The sequence below is a fragment of the Erpetoichthys calabaricus genome, chromosome 8, assembly GCF_900747795.2.
Source record: "Erpetoichthys calabaricus chromosome 8, fErpCal1.3, whole genome shotgun sequence".
Lineage (NCBI taxonomy): Eukaryota > Metazoa > Chordata > Cladistia > Polypteriformes > Polypteridae > Erpetoichthys > Erpetoichthys calabaricus.
This window is the reverse complement of record NC_041401.2, coordinates 59,388,110-59,408,320: the sequence shown is the minus strand read 5'-3', so window position 1 is coordinate 59,408,320 and position 20,211 is coordinate 59,388,110. Positions and strand designations below refer to the sequence as shown.

Below are 20,211 nucleotides of genomic sequence, written 5' to 3'. Positions count from 1 at the left end.
TCAGGTCATTCACTAGGTCCCCCCGTGTGGTTCTGGGATTTTTGCTCACCGTTCTTGTGATCATTTTGACCCCACGGGGTGAGATCTTGCATGGAGCCCCAGATCAAGGGAGATTATCAGTGGTCTTGTATGTCTTCCATTTTCTAATAATTGCTCCCACAGTTGATTTCTTCACACCAAGCTGCTTACCTATTGCAGATTCAGTCTTCCCAGCCTGGTGCAGGTCTACAATTTTGTTTCTGGTGTCCTTTGACAGCTCTTTGGTCTTGGCCATAGTGGAGTTTGGAGTGTGACTGTATAAGGTTATGGACAGGTGTCTTTTATATTGATAACGAGTTCAAACAGGTGCCATTAATACAGGTAATGAGTGGAGGACAGAGGAGCCTCTTACAGAAGTTGTTACAGGTCTGTGAGAGCCAGAAATCTTGCTTGTTTGTAGGTGACCAAATACTTATTTTCCACCATAATTTGCAAATAAATTCTTTAAAAATCAGACAATGTGATTTTCTGCATTTTTTTTCTCATTTTGTCTCTCATAGTTGAGGTATACCTATGATGAAAATTACAGGCCTCTCTCATCTTTTTAAGTGGGAGAACTTGCACAATTGGTGGCTGACTAAATACTTTTTTGCCCCACTGTAGTCTGTTATACAGCTAATACATACAGTAGTTTTAAGAATAAAATGTGTATTGTAGTTACATTTTAATATGAATGGTTTGTCTCACACTGAAGTTAAAAATAAAATGATAAAAGGTGAAATTAACAGTAGAGCATGTCTGCATGGTCAGTACTGGCAACACACTGAACATAGCTGAGGGGTAAGTCACGCCCACAGTCTTGCATTCACTTGCTGCTTCACCGCTCACTCAGTACTCTTAAGAGTTTAAAAGCATAATGTTGATGTACTTGATACAGTATTCACTGCAATGCTTTTATGAATTATAAGAAAAGTCGTAGTGTATTATACAGTACTTGCAGGATTACTTCATAATGTAGAACCTCGGTTAATCAGAGCGTGGATAATCTGGAGTTCTGATGTTAACTTTTTCACTAGTCTACAATATTGTTCTAAATAAATTTAACATGAAATATTAAGTCAATCTAATATTTTAAACCTGCGTAAAGAAAATAATACATTGATTTGAATTATAATGTCTAGATTTTACACTTACTAGGTTTATTTTTTTTTATTTTTTTTTTTTATACAAAGCTTTGTTTGGTGGCCTGCCATTTGTACACTTTTTGTGGTGTGTCCCTGTGAATTATCCAGCAGTTGTCTGCCATCATACTGGCATCCAAAAATCCCTGGTAATCTCTACCAATGTCCTAGATATCCTTATTGAATATTTCACCCTGCTCTTCACTCATCCCTCCAAGATTTTCAGTGAAAAATTCCAGATGAGAGTCAAATATTGAACTTTGAGACTCAGCTTGCATCTCAATGCCTTAACACTAGAATCCATATAAATGTAATGAATTATTATTATTATTATTATCCCTGAAGCCTACAAAAAAAGTCGTAATGGCAGGCCACCTTAAATTCCTTTGCACCTCTTCATCAGCGTTAGAGATTCACAATATATCAGGATCTGTGTTATCGGCCGATGTTCTTTAAAAATGACAACATCAAAATCGGTCAGATGTGTACATTTTAACCAGTACAGCCGACCAATATAATCCGTGCTTGTCAACATTGTTGGTTCACTAAATAATTAAATGTTGCTTTCATTGTTCGGTGAGGCAGACTTTAAGCTGCAGAAAAACATGCATGTAAGCACAGCCCCTTACGCTCACAAAAAAAAAAAAAAAAACACAGGGTTTCCTAGTTTTGCTATCATTAGCACTACGCATGTTGTTTATTCATTAGGCAGATATGTTAGTAAAGCAGCATGTCAGCTATGTGGACATATTTTTCTTTGAAAAAGGAAGATAAGAGTTGCTATCTGCTCTACCTATAAAATAAGATAATGCAAGGAGTCTGCAGAATTAAATCTTTCAGTACCACACATTTAATTACCCATCTGAAGAACCACCATAATGAATTATACATGGAATTTTTAGCAACTAATGCTACTGAAATGAAAGTTAAATTGAACGCTACTGGGCTTACTAGCTGTAGCCTCATACAACAAACCCTTCAAAATGTTTAGACATTTCCTCAAGACAGCGCCAGAGCTGAAGGAATAACTAGTAAAATAATCGAAATGATCACATTCAATGACCAACCTTTTTCCCTAGCTGAGGACGAGGGATTTCGTTGGCAACTACATTATTTGGAACCTCGGTACATTCTTTCAAGCTGGCGATACTTTGCAGATGTCTCACTGCCTACATAATATATGATTTGCATCACACATATGCGAGGTTTTGTAGAAACAGGTATGTGGAGCTCAGAGGTCAGCCCCATAAGCATATTGAGTCTAATGGCACACTTGATTGACGAAAATTTGGAGGCAAAAAGAGTGGTGTTGCATGCTAATGAGTTGTCCGGTTCTTATTCCGCAACTTTTGTTGCACAAGTGTTCGGTTCCATGTTAACGGAATAGAACATTTCAAAAAGTAATGTGCACGTTGTGCTTCATAACAATTCTTGCAATATAGCAAAAGCTATGAAAGAAAGTGGCATTAAAAGTTTAGGCTGCATGGCTCACACTTTGTAGCTTGCAGTAAATGAAGGCTAATTGAGTCAGAGAAGCATCTCAGACTGTTTTGCCATTGGAAGGCGAATTGTTACTCATTTTGAGCACTCACAGCTCGCTATTTCACGACTGAGAGAAATGCAAACAGACCTTGGTACCCCAACAAGAATGCTTCAGCAGGACATGCTGACTCTTTGCAACAGCATGTATTATATGCTGAAAAGTCTGGTTGATCAGAAGCGCACTCTTGCTGCGTATAGTGCCGAGTGTGAGCTTCCTACCTCTCACATGGTGCATCAGTGGGCACTTGTGGAAAATATTTCGGCAACTTACTAAAGACATAAGCACACATTCATCTCCAATTGTGGATGTGATCCCATCTGACGCACTTAGAAATCTTCTTAGCAACTGTGGCAAGACAGATTCCGGAGTTCAAATGGCGAAAATCACTCTTTTGGAGGCTGTCAATAAACTCTTGAGTGGTGCATTCTCCGAACCACTATACTATCTATCTACTGTCCATGATCCGTGGTACAAAGATCCCTTTTGTGACCAAGATACCAAAAAACAAGCGCAAGAAGCACTTCAGAAACAACTGTTTGAGATTTAAGCTAGTGAAGGAGATGCAGAGAGCAACAGTGAACCACAAGAGAAAAAGATATGCACTCTGAGAAACATTGCTGCTTCATTGCTGGAGATTCTTGAAGAAAATTCATATGCGGCTGCATAACTACATTCAACTGTCGCCGAGTGATAATAACAGAATCATAAAATTTATAAACAACTTCTACTAATTAGGATGACCAGACATCCCGAATTAATTAAATAAAAAATAACTTTGTTACAGATTTAGTTTAGCAATACTTTTATACTAATTAGGATGACCAGACATCCCAAATTAATTAAATAAATAAAAAAAACTTTGTTGCGGATTTTTTTTTTTTTTTTTTTTTTTTAACTAAAACACAACATACATACACTGCAGCTTCCTAATATCCAATCAGTATCATTGTGGATTTGCTGGAAACTCAGTCAGCACTGCGCGAGGCAGCTTGCTGGGACCGTGCATAACTTGAGAGTGTGGGGCAGACTTCTCAGCAAACATTAGCTGAGAAGAAAAGGAATACGTTAATGGCACCTCTCCTTTTTCGTCGGGTTTTTACAATTTTTTTGCCAGATTGCCAACAAAACTGTTACTGCTACGGTGCAGTTTGTGGGTTTTTCAATTTTAGATGGTCGAGTCGCTGTGGGAAAAAATATCGGAGGAATTTAATTTAGTGGATACTTAACAAAAAAAGAGAACTGGTTCGCCTGCATGCTAGAATACAGCTTCAAGTTGTGTACCTTGTGAAAGATGTGTCTCCTGTGTCTAAACTGTTAAAGATTTTAAGAACTTCTCCAGGTTTATTTTAAGCATTACTTTAAAACAAAATCACCCTAAACTATATAGCAGTCTGTCAGTATTTCAAGGCACACCTGTGTTACAAAGTGTTTCATTGTGGAACAGCTTGTGCTGCATCTCTTAAAAGTGCATCCACATCACACTTTAAAGAATGCACTTTATATGACCCAAGTCGTCACATGTCAAGCTTTCAACGTCAAGTTTTTATTAACGGTGGTGGTTGGTACAGGCAGTTGTCCTGTTTTTCTTTACCACCACATATCTGTTTAACATAATAATTTTTTTTTATTATTATAGGTAAATGTTTGTAAACAGTTTTCTTTTTTTCAGCTGAATTACTATCTCAGTGAGCCCCCTATCTCCAAAAATAACTATGCCCTCTAGTATTGGAGAAGCAATGCAGCCCATTTCCCAACCTTCGCCAAGGCAGTGATCAAGTATCTATTGTCACCTTGTACCAGTGTAGACAGTGAATGGCTTTTTTCAGCTGTGTCAAATATAGTAAATGAAAAGACAAAAAGACTTGCTGGTAAAAAGGCAGAATGCTTCTTTTTGTTAAGAAAAAACTACCATTTGCGCTTTTAAAAAAGCCAACTTAAGACCAGAGTTATTGGCCTCATTGTACCTTATATTTTAGTTTTGCTTAAAGTGATACATGTCTGATTATGGCACAAAGAATATGCATTTTTTTGTTAATATTAACAATGAGATGTTTTGTAGTGGCATAGTGTCTTGATGTGCTTACCTTACCCCAAATGTGTATGTTAATCAGATTTTTGTACATGACCTGGAGTATTTTTTTCTATTGTCGGACCATATCTTGTTCTTTTTCCCTCCACAGAAAGTACTGGCTGCTTATATCTATAGCAAATAATTGCGTAAAAGTCAGCACGTTAATAAAAAAACCTTTTATCTGTTTCACATGCTACTGTTGTTTCTTTGATAACCCAATAATACATTTTCAGCATAACTAAAACATTCAAACTTGAAGTAAGATAATAAAAAATGCATATGTATTGGCCATCGGTTATTAGCATTGGCAAAGATGGACTAAAACATATCGGTTAGCAGTATCATCCAGAATTTCCATATCTGTTCATTACTGATCAGCGTCTTTGATTTATAAATGTGCCAGTCAGCACAAGCAGCCTGCTATCCCATCCTCCATTGACGCAGCTGAAGTCCGATGTAAAATTCTCGGGGCTGAAGTCTTTATCTGGGTGTGAGGTGTTTGGAATTGTATAGGTTAAATAATAGATCACTATTTGGAATACATACATTTCATGTGTGTTCAGTGTCTACACCGATCTGGGTAAATGTAGGATGACAGGAAATGCAAGGCAAGAAATGTTGAGCACATAACTAAAAGTAACTTTTTTCATGTTGTTATAATAATGACAAAATGCTGATGTGAAGTGTATAATGTGTGAGGACTGAAGTCCAAATATCAATTAAACCCTTTCACAAAAGGTATAACAAGTGTGCTTTTATTCAAGAATATAACTAAAGAAAAATAAATCGTCCAATTTACATTATGTTGTCAATGTGCTAAAAAAAAAAAAAAAAAAAACCCCAGCCCAATTATAAATCGAAATAGTCGACAGTCTGCCTGGCTTGTGCAAAGGTAAGAACTGCTGCATCGTAATCAAGGGGTTGTGAGTTCAAGCATGGGCTTTCCCCGTTTTGAGTATTGAGCTGCTATAATTATTATTACTATTACATAATAAAAACATACGTTGCTTGAGTCTGTAACAGCCAGTGTAAATTTTTAGTACCTGTAAAAGAAATCTCTGAAGGGATATAAGCAGATACACAAATGCTGGTGAATCGTTTCTTCTTGTTATCTTGTCACTTGAATTTTTGTTAGACATTATTCTTGAATAAAAGCATACTTGTTTCGTTATACCTTCGCAAAAGTGTTTATTTTACATTCCAGTAACCAGTTGAATGACATCAAATCTGTCTTTGCCTCTCTCGCATGAAAACATCACTATTTGAAAATGCTATGTCAGTTGAACAAAAGTTATCATTTGACTTTTTTTTTTCCCCCGATCTTGCCCAATCTCCACATAATGATGCATTGTACTGAGAATGCAGACAGACATCTTTTTTGGGCTCATAAACTGTTAACATGGCACTGCCAGATCTAAACATTAGCATGGAGAATTGCTTGCATACTGAAGTGACTAGCTACTAGTGGAAGTTCACTTGCCACTTTATTTGTGGTGCCAAGCAGAGTTGTGTTGCGGTGTAGCAGTCTATTTGCTAGCATAAGCAACGTGAAGAGGTTGTCTGCTGTTACGGTTCTACTTTTGTCCAGATACAGCTTTATGACTACAGTCTTGGAAAGACTCCCGTGGGACGACTGGAACCTTTTCCTAAATAAGAAGTGGTATTGCACATGTACTTTGTCTCCATATCTGCCGCAATCTAAAACTTTTTGCCAAATTTGTTGGGCTTGGTTGAGATGTATTCCAAGAAAGGATAACCAACCTTGGTTGGAAAAAGTTGCTCATCAGCAGTAATATGTTGCCCTGGGTTGTAACTCAAAACACAGTTCTCAACAAAATGTTGCTGGAAGTCCGAGATCACTGCAAATCTGTCGTTTTTTACACATTCTGCAAAGACACACAAATGCCGTATGATAGTCAGACAGTGGTCACAGGGCATCGTATCTTTGATTGCTGGTACAAGTAGTACTAGGGTGTTGTACCATGTTAGCCATTATGAATGCAGTGAGAATTCAAGCAACTTGACAGCTTTTATTGGATAACTATAAAGATTACAATATATAATTTTTCGAGGCAACTTGAGCCCCTTCTTCAGGCGAAAGCTTGCATATTGTAATCTTTCTTTTTAGGTAGCCAATAAAAGGTACCTTTTTGCTTGACTTCTCACTATTGCCAGTACAACACATAGTTCTGGCCAAGCATCACCAGAGCACCAATTGTGCTGGTCTTGTGAAAAGAATGGAGGTAAATGGCATCAACTCAGAAAGGGAGAGGCAAAGGGAGAGGAAGATTTTCTATTCATTTAATTGAGAGACGAAACTGTCCCCTCTGACTTCACATGGAGCTCGATTCACTCCTGAAAGAGACTTGCTTTTGTTTGAAGTGTCTGAATAACGTTTGTCTCTCAAATCTCCTGTATATCTGTGCAGCTACTAAAAGTGTGGAAAAATCGCATGAAATAATCAAATCTGTGTGTTGGTTTAGGTTGTTTTTCGGTTAAGTAGGTGCATAAAAACTCTGGTTTAGCTGTCATTCTTCCATTATGCAGTACTTCTTGATTGAGATATTTGATGTTTCCTTTTTTAATTTACATGGTTTGACTTTGCAAGGTGTTTTAGATTAGGATGTAAGCCTGTCTTATTATGAATTTCACTATAGTGATAGTTTTTTTAAACTTGTTCGGTAGATCTTGTCTAATCTTTACTGAAGGTCTATTGTTTGTTTAACTGACTTAATCGAATTACTTTTACTTTATATTTTTCGAAAGCCAAATGTTTAAAAAAAAATAAAAAATCATAAAATGGTTAAATAAAAGAGAATTTCAGAGTGGTTTCCTCTTGTCACACTGCATGGGAAAAGAGCTGGAAACTTTTATTGTCTTATATTTTTGTGCGTTCTCTGCAATGGGAATGCATTCCATCCAAGAATTGGCCTTGACCTGGGTCTAGGTTGATAACCCTGGATACAGTGATTTAAGCAATGGATGATTATTCTGAAAATTACATTCAGAGTCAAAAGTAAAAATGAATCCCTGGATCATTACAGAAGTTGTCATTGTGATGCTATTAATGCAAACCTTAGTACGGCAGAACCAGTTGGCACAGGTTATACATTTACTGGTGGTAGCACTTCCTCATCATTTAATCAACAGTACCTTTGTTTTGTAGTACCTGCATCTATTGTCTTAATTGGCATGAAAACAATAAGGGTTTGAGGTGAATTTTACAACATATATTCAACTGTTTTTCCTGGTCTGAATAAAATCTGTTTTGTCACCTGGGATTGGATTTGTGTGATTTCACTGATTGTGACATTATGTGGAACTGTGGAATTAAATTATATATATTTTAGTAACTAATACTGTATGTTTAACTTTTCTGTTTTTCCTTTTTTTTTTTTTTTTTTTTCTTTTCTAGGAGATGTTAAAGTAAATGGTTCGACAACAGATAAAGACAGTAGTGGATCTCCCAAATCTCAGGACTCTAGGGATGTTCATGTCTTTTATCCTAATGGGCCAAGAACTGATAACCGGCATCAAGTAGATAGCAAGACCAGACCAAAACGGGGCTTCCGATTTACAACCCACTTCTCCTTCAAACTGGGACACAGAGTTATTTATAGCTATAAAAACGTTATGGACAGAAGAAATGGTAAGCCCTTGGAAAGCAGGCTTCGTGAAGGAAAAGCAATTGACAAAAGAGAGGCTGTGCCACTTCTAAACGGAGTTTTGCCTTTTAATGTCTTTAGTTTTGCAAATGGTTATCCCAATAAATCAGCACATGACAATGATGGTAGTGGCTCTGAAAGTGGTTATACAACACCCAAGAAGCGTAAAGCACGGTGCAACAGCATCAAGAGCTGTGATAACCTGAGCTTTGGTCAGGATAAAACCATGCAGCAGGAAAGCTCCCCCCTCTTGAAAAAGGAGTTTGAAACTATTCAACCTGATTTGCAAGAGAAACTTACTGGAAAATTGGAAGGAATAAAAACCACAGTTAAATCTGAGACTTCAGCAGGTCTGGCAGCAACACGACCAAAGCCTGTATCTGAGATTCAGAAGAAGAACTCTGAGCTCAAACTCTGTGCTGCAGGGAAGAAAAATGAGGACAGACTCATCAAATCAAAGCTTACTTCTGCTGTGCCAACAAAAGAGGATTCGTGGACCTTGTTTAAGCCACCCCCTGTTTTTCCTGTGGATAACAGCAGTGCTAAAATTGTTCCGAAAATAAGTTATGCAAGCAAAGTTAAAGAAAACCTCAACAAAGCAGCCCAAGGTGTGGGTGATGCTGTTTCTTCTCGGGCATCTGGAAAACTGTCACAGGTACCGATGTCTGCTATGAAAGCTGTTTCTTCACCTTGTTTTACAAATGGACCAATGTCCACTGACTGCAACAGCTGTGAGCCCCAGGCACTGTTTACTCCTGCTGCTAGTACAGTAATATCTCCCTCCTTTTCAGAGGGTGAAAGTGAAGTGTCCTCCCCAGACAGTGGCTGCCTTGTAGTTTCAGCAAAAATTGAGCAAAAGAAGGCAAACCCATTTTCATGTCCTTTGAATATGCAACCCCAGTTTTCTAGTATTAGCTTGACAGATATACCCCTTTCACAGACGAATCAACAAACTCTTGGGGATATCTTTCAAAACCAGTGGGGATTATCCTTTATTAATGAGCCAAGTGCCGGTCCAGAGGCAAGTCCTTCTGCTACAGACAGTAGAATGACAGAAGTCACATTTCAAGGAGATTACCCTTCTGCACTAACCTTGCAGGGCCCAGAAATTCTTCCCTCAGGACCTGAATGCCTGGTCTTTCCAAAGGCTTTTGAATTTGACAAACGGACTAGTCCTCCAAACCTTAGTGGTATTTTAAAGTCATCCTTAGTTTCTGGCTGCGAGAGTGGAGCTTCCACTTTTGAAGCACAGCAAATCTTTGGTGATGAACTTCAGAAAACTGAAGATGGGAAACTAGGTGCAATATTGTTTGTTCAATCACCTCCGGCCTCTCCCACGAACCCTGTGTTGGCATTTGCCAAAGACCAGAGGTGTCGGAGAGATTTTGACAGAAGAGATAGTTGGGGGTCATTTGATCTTAGAGCTGCTGTTATTTATCACACTAAAGGTAATGTTATTTTGCAAAAGTGCTTCTTTAATCAGTTTTATAGTGTGTTAACAGTTTTAAGGAATGTTATTTTGTCTAATGCCAAAGTAATTTTGTTTTTTTAATTATTTGCTTGACTTTAAAACAGAGCCTCTCAGTTTCAATATCCCCCATTTATACACTTTTCAAAGGATTATACTATAAAGTATAGTCTTTCCAAATAAAGACACATGCGAGTCTTTCTGGAGGCAGGGATTTCAGGGACTGTATTTTCATATTTCATATGTTGTGTAGAAAATTAAATGTTTAATTTACTAAGCAAACACAAAAAGGGTAACATTTTATAGGGGATCGATGCCAATAATTGCAGTTTTTTAAATTAATTTGGAGTATAGTAGTTTCTGCTTTGTATGTTAGAGGATTTTTAAACTGCATTTTTTTTTTCCTTGACAGTTGTAATATCAGTTGTTCATTCACTCAAATGTGTGTCCGAATCTGTTATGTCTGTTTATCTGTGTCAGACCTGATCTAATAAGAACTTAATGAAATATTTGTTTGATATTTTGAATATGAGATGAGTCAGATTTTGGTTTGGCCCATTAATTTTATTTTTGTTTAGTCCCGAACTGTATGCCTAAAATGCTTGGAATATTAGATAACAAAATCAATACAGCTGCAATCATTACGGAGCTGTTTACCCCAAGATTTGTCTCATGTTCACATGAAACCCGAATTTAACAGGATCTAGTGGTTCACACATAGTTGGGCAGCTGATTAATTTCCCATGGTTAAGTTTTCCCACTTTATTCTTTTGGGTAAGCGGGCAGAAATCCTATTTAACTTAAAACCGAGAAATTAGATTACTTAACAGCAGAGCCACACATTAAACAGCAAGAATCCAATTAGGTATACTCTTGCTTTTTCATAGCTTACTTTCCACCAGATGATGGCCAAGTTTTCTGCAGTGCTCCATTGTTTATCTCTGTAATATTGTTTTATTTGGATGAGAGAAGAGCTAGATAATTTTCGCAAAAATAAACTGCAAGAAAGTCAAGATTAGTTGTACAATTGTATATGTCATGGTCAGAGTCTGTTTTCACTCATTCATTCACATCAACTTTATTTAACATATACTCGTTTAGACCCTGTAAGTCTGAATGCTTCAAAACAATGGTAGATGTTAACCTGGAAATTATCACATTGAAATGTTTGGCATACTCTAGCCTTGTACATACCAGGGATTGGTAGGAATCATCCTTTTACTTATACAGTTGCATCCTTTCCAAATTCTAAGTGAAAAATTGAAATCCAGACTGCATGTCGTGTCTTTTGAAATGCATTACCTGTCCATGTATTGGCTGATAGTTATGCATTTTTGAAAGGAATTCTTCACCTGCCTAGCCTCATTTAGCCAAAAATGTTGGCAGTAGATCAAAACCTGTTGTGGTCTGATCGCATGGATTTGTTAGGCACTTGCGTTTACTGCCAAGCACCTATTCAATACAAATTATTAACAAAGGACTTGATCAAGCATACATGTGAAAGTTTTATAAAACAAAGTGGTGTTCAGTTTACCAATTTGATTATGGAGAGTGCTACTAAATCTTTAAAAGCACATTTTAACTCCTCTTAAGGCCACATTAATCCAGCCATTTACTATTAAATTCATGGGATAGCCTTAACACAAGAATTCCTGAAGCCTACGAAAAAACTTGTAATCCTGGCCCACCTTAAATCTCTTTGCACCTCTCTATCAGCGTCTTTTGTTTTGTAAATGCCTCAATCAGCACAAGCAGCCTGCTGTCCCATCCCCTGCCTTGATGGAGCTCAGCTCAGGCAAAACGTTCTCCTAGCTCAAGCCAAGGCTCCTTATCCGCGTATGATGTGCCGTGAGTTGTATAGAATAAATACTACAATATATCATTAATTGGAATACGTGCAAAAGTGTACTTTTACATACACAAGGCTGTCGTCTTCCAAATAAAAAGTTTCCATGATGTCGTCTCACTTTCATTAGTAAAACATACGATTTGCACACTTATATGCCGAGGTGAGCAGTGCATCACAGCTGAGTAAATCTTTTAGTAAAAATTCCACCGCCAAGCCACATATAATGAAGGGCATCATTGGATATACAGGTATGAGGTTCAGGGCATTCCAGTGGTGTATTGTCTGTCATTGGTCATTCATATTACATGTCACGGCTGGAAACATATTGCATGTTCAACAAATTGTCTTTATGCACTATTCCACATAAAGCTTGAGTCAGATTCTGGTCAGTTTTGAATTTGTTGAGCAGATAGAGAGAGAGAGAGAGAGAGAGAGAGAGAGAGAGAGAGAGAGAGAGAGAGAGAGAGAGATAGATAGATAGATAGATAGATAGATAGATACTTTATTAATCCCAAGGGGAAATTCACATACTCTAGCAGCAGCATACTGATACAAAAAAAAAATATTAATGATTGATAATAATGCAGGTAAAAACAGACAATAACTTTGTATGATCTCAACATTTACCCCCCCCCCCCCCCCCAGGTGGAATTGAAGAGTCGCATAGTTTGGGGGAGGAACGATCTCCTCAGTCTGTTAGTGGAGCAGGACATTGACAGCAGTCTGTCGCTGAAGCTGCTCTTCTGTCTGACATGTTTTGCTGAAAGACTCCATGCTACACTTGATTTGTAAGTACATCTGTGGCCAAAAGTTTTGAGAATGACACAAATATTAATTTTCACAAAGTTTGCTTCTTCAGTGTTTTTAGATCTTTTTGTCAGACGTTTCTATCAGGGCTGTGGAGTCGATAGATAAATCCTTCAACTCCGACTCCTAAGTTTCTAGTACTTCTGACTTTGACTCCCCGACTCCTCAGTATTTAATATGCTAATGTATTTTCCATGTTGATTAAAGGGAGGCAACATACACGTCATTTAACCACAGAACTACTGGCTAGGAAGCTGACTCTCTACCGTATTGGCCAGTTTAAGACAAGAACCACTGAACACACATCAGGCCATAGCACACACCTACACCTACATCATTACACTTCTTTACACTCAAGTGAACTTGTTAAACATATTATATCTGAAATAAAATGAAAACACTTTTTGTAATGTACCATAATCCAGATTACAATATGTGAATGTCAGGTTGTATAATAGCTCATCTGAACTTCACACTAGTAGTAACACAACTATGCACTGGGCTTTATTCTTACATCAGATATGCAAAGAGTCAATATTTGCAGTGTTGGCCCTTTTTCAAGACGTTCTCAATGGGATTAAGGTCTGGGGAGTTTCCTGGCCATGGACCCAAAATTTCAGTGTTTTGTTTCCCCAAACCACTTAGTTATCACTTTTGCCTATTGGCACGGTGCTCCATCATGCTGGGAAAGGCATTGTTCTTCACCAAACTGTTCTTGGTTGGTTGAGAGAAGTTGCTCTCTGAGGATGTTTTGGTACCATTCTTTTTTCATGGCTATGTTCTTAGGCAAAACTGTGAGTGAGCCCACTCCCTTGGCTGAGAAGCAATTCCACACATGAATGGTCTCCGGATGCTTTACTGTTGGCATGACACAAGACTGATGGTAGTGCTCACCTTTTTTCTCCGGTAGTCCTCACCTTTTCTTCTCCATACATTCTTTTTTTCAGATGCCACAATCAATCTGGAAGGGGATTCTTAAGAGAAAATTACTTTTCCCCCAGTCTTCAGCAGTCTAATCCCTGTACCTTTTGTAGAATATCAGTCTGTCCCTGATGTTTTTCTTGGAGAGAAGTGGCTTCTTTGCTGCTCTTCTTGACACCAGGCCTTCCTCCAAATGTCTCTGCCTCTCTTTATGTGCAGATGCACTCACACCTGCCTGCTGCCATTCTTGAGCAAGCTGTGCACTGGTGGTGCCCCAATCCCGAGCCATGAATATAGAATGATACAAAAACATTCTCCAAGAGCAACTTCTCCCAACCATCCAAGATTGGTTTTGTGACGAACAATGCCTTTCCCAGCATGATGGAGCGCCGTCCCATAAGGCACAAGTGATATCTAAGTGGCTTGGGGAACCAAAACATCAAAAGTTTGGGTCCACTGTCAGGAAACTCCCCAGACCTTAACCCTATTGATAACGTGTGGTCAATCCTCAAGAGGCGGGTGGACAAACAAAAACCCACAAATTCTGACAAACTCCAAGCATTGGTTATGCAAGAATGGGCTGCCATCGGTCAGGATTTGGCCCAGAAGTTGATTGACAGCATAGCATGCCAGGGCGAATTGCAGAGGTCATGAAAAAGGAGGGCCAACACTGCAAATATTGACTCTTTGCATAAACATAATAGAACTGTCAATAAAAGTCTTTGAAACTTCTGAAATGTTTGTAATTATACTTCAGTTTACCATAGAAACATCTGACAAAAAGATCTAAAAACACTGAATTAGCAAACTTTATGAAAATTAATATTTGTGCCATTCTCAAAACTTTTGACCAAGGCTGTACTTCTTATGGTATAACTTTGGAAAAATTGCAGCATGCAGCTTTAACAATTCAAGCATCATGGGTTAATTTACCATACATGGATACAGTCTGCATATTCTTCCTATGTTAGTTTTCTGAGCAGTGCTGTTTAGTTTCACCTTAGAGTACCAGCAACATTTCTTAGCATTCCGAGCGCTGTTGCACTATACCTGTGACTCTCCAGGAAGGTTTCATGTGAGGAAACCCCCACCACCACAGAGGGAATCAACACTTCCATGGTAAATATTTTAAATTCTGTTTGAATCACGCTCAGTCCCCAGCACAAACAGAAATGAGTCCAATTACAATGAGAAATAAGTTTGAAGAACGGCCTTGTGGCGGATGAGTGAGATTAAAAACGCAAAATAAAATCAGACTGGCCTTATGGAGGAGAGGTTTTTTATAGCGATGGCCACCTGTGATCCAAAAGTGTTTGGGGAATAACACTGGTCTAGGTGTTTTGTGTTCGACTAGCTCTGGGACCTTGTCCAGGGCTGTTTCCTGTAGAAGGAACATATTTGTATGTACTTAGTGAATTCTATACATAAAATGCACAGAAAAAAACAACAACAAAAAATAATTAAAAACATACTAAACTTCTGTGGAGAAACTACAACAGAAGACAAATGTATGAATTGCAGCACAAAAACACAAATCTATTGTACAAAATGTATTGTTTCTCTGTGTCTAGTGGTAAACAGAAAATGTTGAAGACTGGTATAAAAAGTTTTTGTAAGGAAAAGTTTGCATGAGAGCATATAATTATGCGTACATAGTTTCAAAGTGTTTACTTTTTGCTTTAGATTGATGCATAGTATGTGTGCTTGTTTGGGTGGCTATATGTATTTTATTTTTTTTCCTAAAAAATAAAAACAATGTAACTGCCACTGAAATACTTGTCTCCGGTGCCAGAGACTAAAGGAACATAATTTTTCCAAAAAAGGCACACCTTTTTCCAAACAGTATCTTTGCAATGCTATGGAATATAACACTTAATCTTGGTACAATGATAGCTGACAGATGGGACACAAGAGAAAATTGATCCCAGGGTTGTGTCTTATAAATTATACTGACTGTTAATGTACTGTAAAATGCATTTTTTCTTTAGAGAGAAATATCTGCAATACCAATATGTCTTTCTTTATTTAGTTGATATTGTTGTAAACAAAGGTTTTTAGTCAACATTTTTTTGAGTGTTGCTGTCACTTCTCTTCAGCTATTTGCAGCTCCTTTATTATATAAGCAGAATTATAGCCATTGTTTTTGAGCATGCTATTTAGGCTCCGTAATGGTAAAACCCCTTAGAACATAAGGGACTAAAGGTTATCGTTTAAAATATATAAAACAATACTTATAAGTGGAACTTTCTGAAAGCGTTATTGACTGATGATTTAAATCAGACTTGATGATTCAAACTTTATGGTCATGGGCAAAATAGCCATTTTGAGAAAAACAAGCAAAGCGTTTCAAGACTGACCGCCTTGTCAATTTATATCAGTTTATTTTTGGGTATGTAATTTAGGTGCAGTAATGTTAAAAATCCTTTAGGGCATAAGGTTTTAAAATATTTAAAATAAAAACAAATTCTTGTCCACCACTACACACAACATTGAGTAAACAGCATTAAAAAAAATCTTAATTTTTTTGTGTATAATTCAGAAGCCCTGTGGTCCCAGGGTTTGTCTCCTGCCTTGCGCACTGTTTTGGCTGGGATTGGCTCCAGCAGACCCCCGTGACCCTGTAGTTAGGATATAGCGGGTTGGATAATGGATGGATGGATAATTCAGAAGCCTTAAGTTGAAATGTAGTTAACAAAATTACTACATGAAACTATTTTACTGCAAAGTAATATTGCTGCACATATGATGAATATAAAGCTGGCATAGGTGCCTATAGAGTCAGTTGGCGGTAACAGAAGCAATATTCAGTTCCTAGCTTCTTTTTTTTTCTTCTTTTTTTTTTACCCATTTGGATATACCTGCTTTTCTTTAAAGATAAATGGTGCTTTTACAGCCCTTTATCACAGATGTGAAAGTGTCTATTGATGAAAAATTAGTAAACATTGAAGATATATTATATAATGCAGGCTTCATCAAAGGTTTGAGGTGCTAGCTCATTTGTTAATAATCCCAAAATGTAAAATTTGACTTTTTAAAAGTTTGACTGTCCAGTCGCTCCTTGATGACTACTACAGTAATTGATCCTTAGAAATCACATAGCAGGTTAATGTGAATATTGACAACAGTGTATCTGAATGACCATCTAAACTGAGTGATTATTTCAGAAAGGTTTAATATCATTTTAGAAGCTTGTGGCTTCAAGAACATCCTTAACTTGGGTGTGATAACCATAAACAATTGATGTATTGTGACTTCTTTGTTGTTAAGCCAGTCATGAAGTTGCAGGGGAGAATTTAGCTTTTCAAGGCAGTGAATAGCTTTAGCGAAGAATAAAAGCATAAAAATGCTCCTGATCATGAATGCGAAGTGTGCCCCAGTGGAGACATCTTTAGCTTGGACCATGTCTAGCACATGTTAAAAGCTTCAGTTCTTGAATAATATAAACAATGTGCTTGCATCCAAGGAACGGCCATTCACAAAATATATGTTGCAAACCTTGTTAATGAAAAGAATGGAATGGGTGTATAGAAGATGTATGAAAAAGATGTAGCTTGTGCTGAATTTATTGGGTGCCTTTGTGGATGAACTTGGTGCAAACGCAGTGTGTGACTGCAAAGGATAAAAAACAACTCATCGTACAGTCATTACAGACTGTAGAACTGTAGATACTACATGAATATTTTTTTCTGGTGGTGATGTGAACAGTCTAGTTGGATAACCTGAGCTTAAGCATGTCCTCCTTCAGGTAATACCAAACACAATAAACTCTACATTTAATAATGTAGACCAGCATAACTACTGACAAGATAAAATCTGTGCATTGAGTTGGAGCAAGACAGGATTAATATGGGTGCACCATGAAGATGTATAGGAGAACATGCATATTCATTGCAAGCAAGGTTTTGGTTTTCTGGGATGGACCGACACACACTTCCACTTATAGATGTTTATATACAGTGGAACCTTGGTTCACGACCGTAATTTGTTCCAAAACTCTGGTCGTAACCCGAACCGAAGTAATTTCCCCAATAGGATTGTATGTAAATACAATTAATCCGTTCCAGACCATACGAACTGTATGTAAATATATATTTAAGTTTTTAAGCACAAATATAGTTAATCAAACCATAGAATGCACAGCGTAATAGTAAACTAAATGTAAAAACATTGAATAACACTGAGAAAACCTTGAACAACAGAGAAAACTAACACTGCAATAGTTCACACTATAGCGCTACCAACCGCTGGCTAAAAACACTTAATAAATAAAAAAAAAAAAAATTTTATTGTAATCATTCCATGCAAATAGATCAATTTATAACCAAACAAAATTGAAGACAAATCAAACCTCATCCCTGAGAAGGAGAGCTAAGCCCAAGGAGAATTGCTTAGGGCTTTTTAATAAGGCAACAATAAATAAAAGAAAGGGAGAAATAAATATATAGGTAAATAAGAGATGGAGAAGGGAATTAAATGCGGTAATAATTATTGCTCTTATTCTAAAATAATATTGATTAGATCCTGCCAGGTCCACCCTGCGTGGAGTTTGCATGTTCTCCCCGTGTCTGCGTGGGTTTCCTCCGGGCGCTCCGGTTTCCTCCCACAGTCCAAAGACATGCAGGTTAGGTGGATTGGCGATTCTAAATTGGCCCTAGTGTGTGCTTGGTGTGTGGGTGGGTGTGTTTGTGTGTGTCCTGCGGTGGGTTGGCACCCTGCCCGGGATTGGTTCCCTGCCTTGTGCCCTGTGTTGGCTGGGATTGGCTCCAGCAGACCCCCGTGACCCTGTGTTCGGATTCAGCGGGTTGGAAAATGGATGGATGGATAGATCCTGCCAGGTTTTGAAAAAATTTTGTACAGATCCTCTGAGAATTTGATTTTTTCCAGTTTCAAATAATATAAAACATCGGTTTCCCACTGACTTATCAGAGGAGAGTTAGGATTCTTCCAATTTAACAGAATAAGTCTGCGTGCCAAAAGTGTAGTGAATGCAGTCACCATTTGCTTGTCCTTCTCAGACTTCAAGTTCGTCTGGAAGAACACCGAACACAGCTGTTAATGGGTTAGGAGGAATTGTGATACCAAGGCTGTCTGAAAGGCAGTTAAAAAATTTTGGTCCAAAATGATGTTAGTTTGGTGCAGGCCTAGAACATGTGACCCAGTGAGGCAAGAGCTTGGTTGCAGCGTTCACAGGTTGGATCTTGCCCTGGAAACATTTTGGACAGTTTTAAGCGAGACAGATGGGCTCGATATATAATTTTTAGTTGAATAATTCTATGCTTTGCGCATATGGAACTTGAGTGAATTCTCTGCTTTGCTACCTTCCACTCCTTTTCTGATATATTGATAAAGAGATCTTCTTTCCAATGTTCTCTTGGATCTTTGAAAGGTAGGGACTCTAATAGGATTTTATATAATGCGGAAATGGTGTTTAATTCCTCGAAATTGAGCAGTATTGTTTCCAGCATTGTGGAGGGTGCGAGGTGGGGGAAATCGGGCAATTTCTGTTTAACAAAATTTCTAATTTGAAGATAGTGAAAGAAATGTGTAGCTGGGAGGTTGAATTTTGAACGTAATTGTTCAAAAGATGCAAATATGTTGTCTATATAAAGATCTCTGAGCATTCTAATCCCAAATCTTTTCCAGGTATTAAAAACTGGATGTGTTTGCGAGGGTTGAAAGAGGTGCTTCTCTTGCAGAGGTGCCACAGATAAAAGATTTTCCATCTTAAAATGCTTTCTAAGTTGGTTACATATTCTGAGTGAGTAAAGCACAATTGGGTTATTAGTATATTTGCGATAACTTGCATTTATTGGAGCGCAGAGCAGGGAGTATAAAGAAGTACTACAGGATTTTACTTCTATTGCGGACCAAGTCTGTGTATGTTCATTTATTTGTGTCCAGGTTTTTATGGCTTGTATGTTTGGTGCCCAGTAATAAAACTGAAAATTAGGTAAAGCCATGCCACCTTCTGCCTGAGGTCTTTGTAGGGTTGCTCTTCGGATACGTGGATGTTTTGAGTTCCAAATGAATGAGGTTATTGTTGAATCTAACTGTTTAAAAAATGATTTATTGATATATATTGGAATGTTTTGAAATAAAAAAAGAAGTTTAGGAAGGATATTCATCTTAACAATGTTAATTCTTCCGGCTAGAGTGAGATGAAGGGTTGACCATCTATGCAAGTCTTCCTTAATTTTTTCCATACAGACGGCAAAATTTTGTTGATAAAGAGCTTTATGTTTACTTGTGATATTTACCCCTAGGTATTTAAACTGATCTGCTATGGTAAAGGGTAGGGTGTCCAATCTAATATTATATGTTTGTGAATTCACTGGAAAGAGTATACTTTTATTCAGATTAATTTTAAGACCAGATATCTTTTGAAATTCTGTTAGTGCTGTTAAAACTGCAGGGACAGTGTTTTCTGGGTCTGATATATATAAAACCATATCATCTGCATATAGAGAAATTTTCTGTTCCAGTCCTTCTCTGACAATTCCCTTTATCTGATAAGAATTTCGGCAGTGAACCGCCAGTGGTTCAATGGCGATTGCAAACAGCAGTGGCGACAAGGGACATCCTTGTCTGGTACCACGTTCTAGCTTAAATTAGTCTGAGCAAATGTTATTAATACAAACTGAGGCTTCTGGATTGGTATACAGTAGTTTGATCCATGCACAAATATTCGGGCCAAACCCAAATTTCTCCAACACTTTTTTTTAATGGG

The 20,211-nt window shown here is 37.7% G+C and overlaps 1 protein-coding gene across 1 annotated transcript in view; it reads left to right on the top strand.

The window, feature by feature from the left end:
- Nucleotides 1-20,211, top strand: part of nufip2 (nuclear FMR1 interacting protein 2) — a 59,625-nt gene that overhangs the window by 13,580 nt on the left and 25,834 nt on the right. The window contains exon 2 of the mRNA XM_028806580.2: nucleotides 8,190-9,887. Within this exon, the coding sequence (XP_028662413.1) occupies nucleotides 8,190-9,887 (1,698 nt within the window). The remainder of the gene's footprint in view (nucleotides 1-8,189; nucleotides 9,888-20,211) is intronic.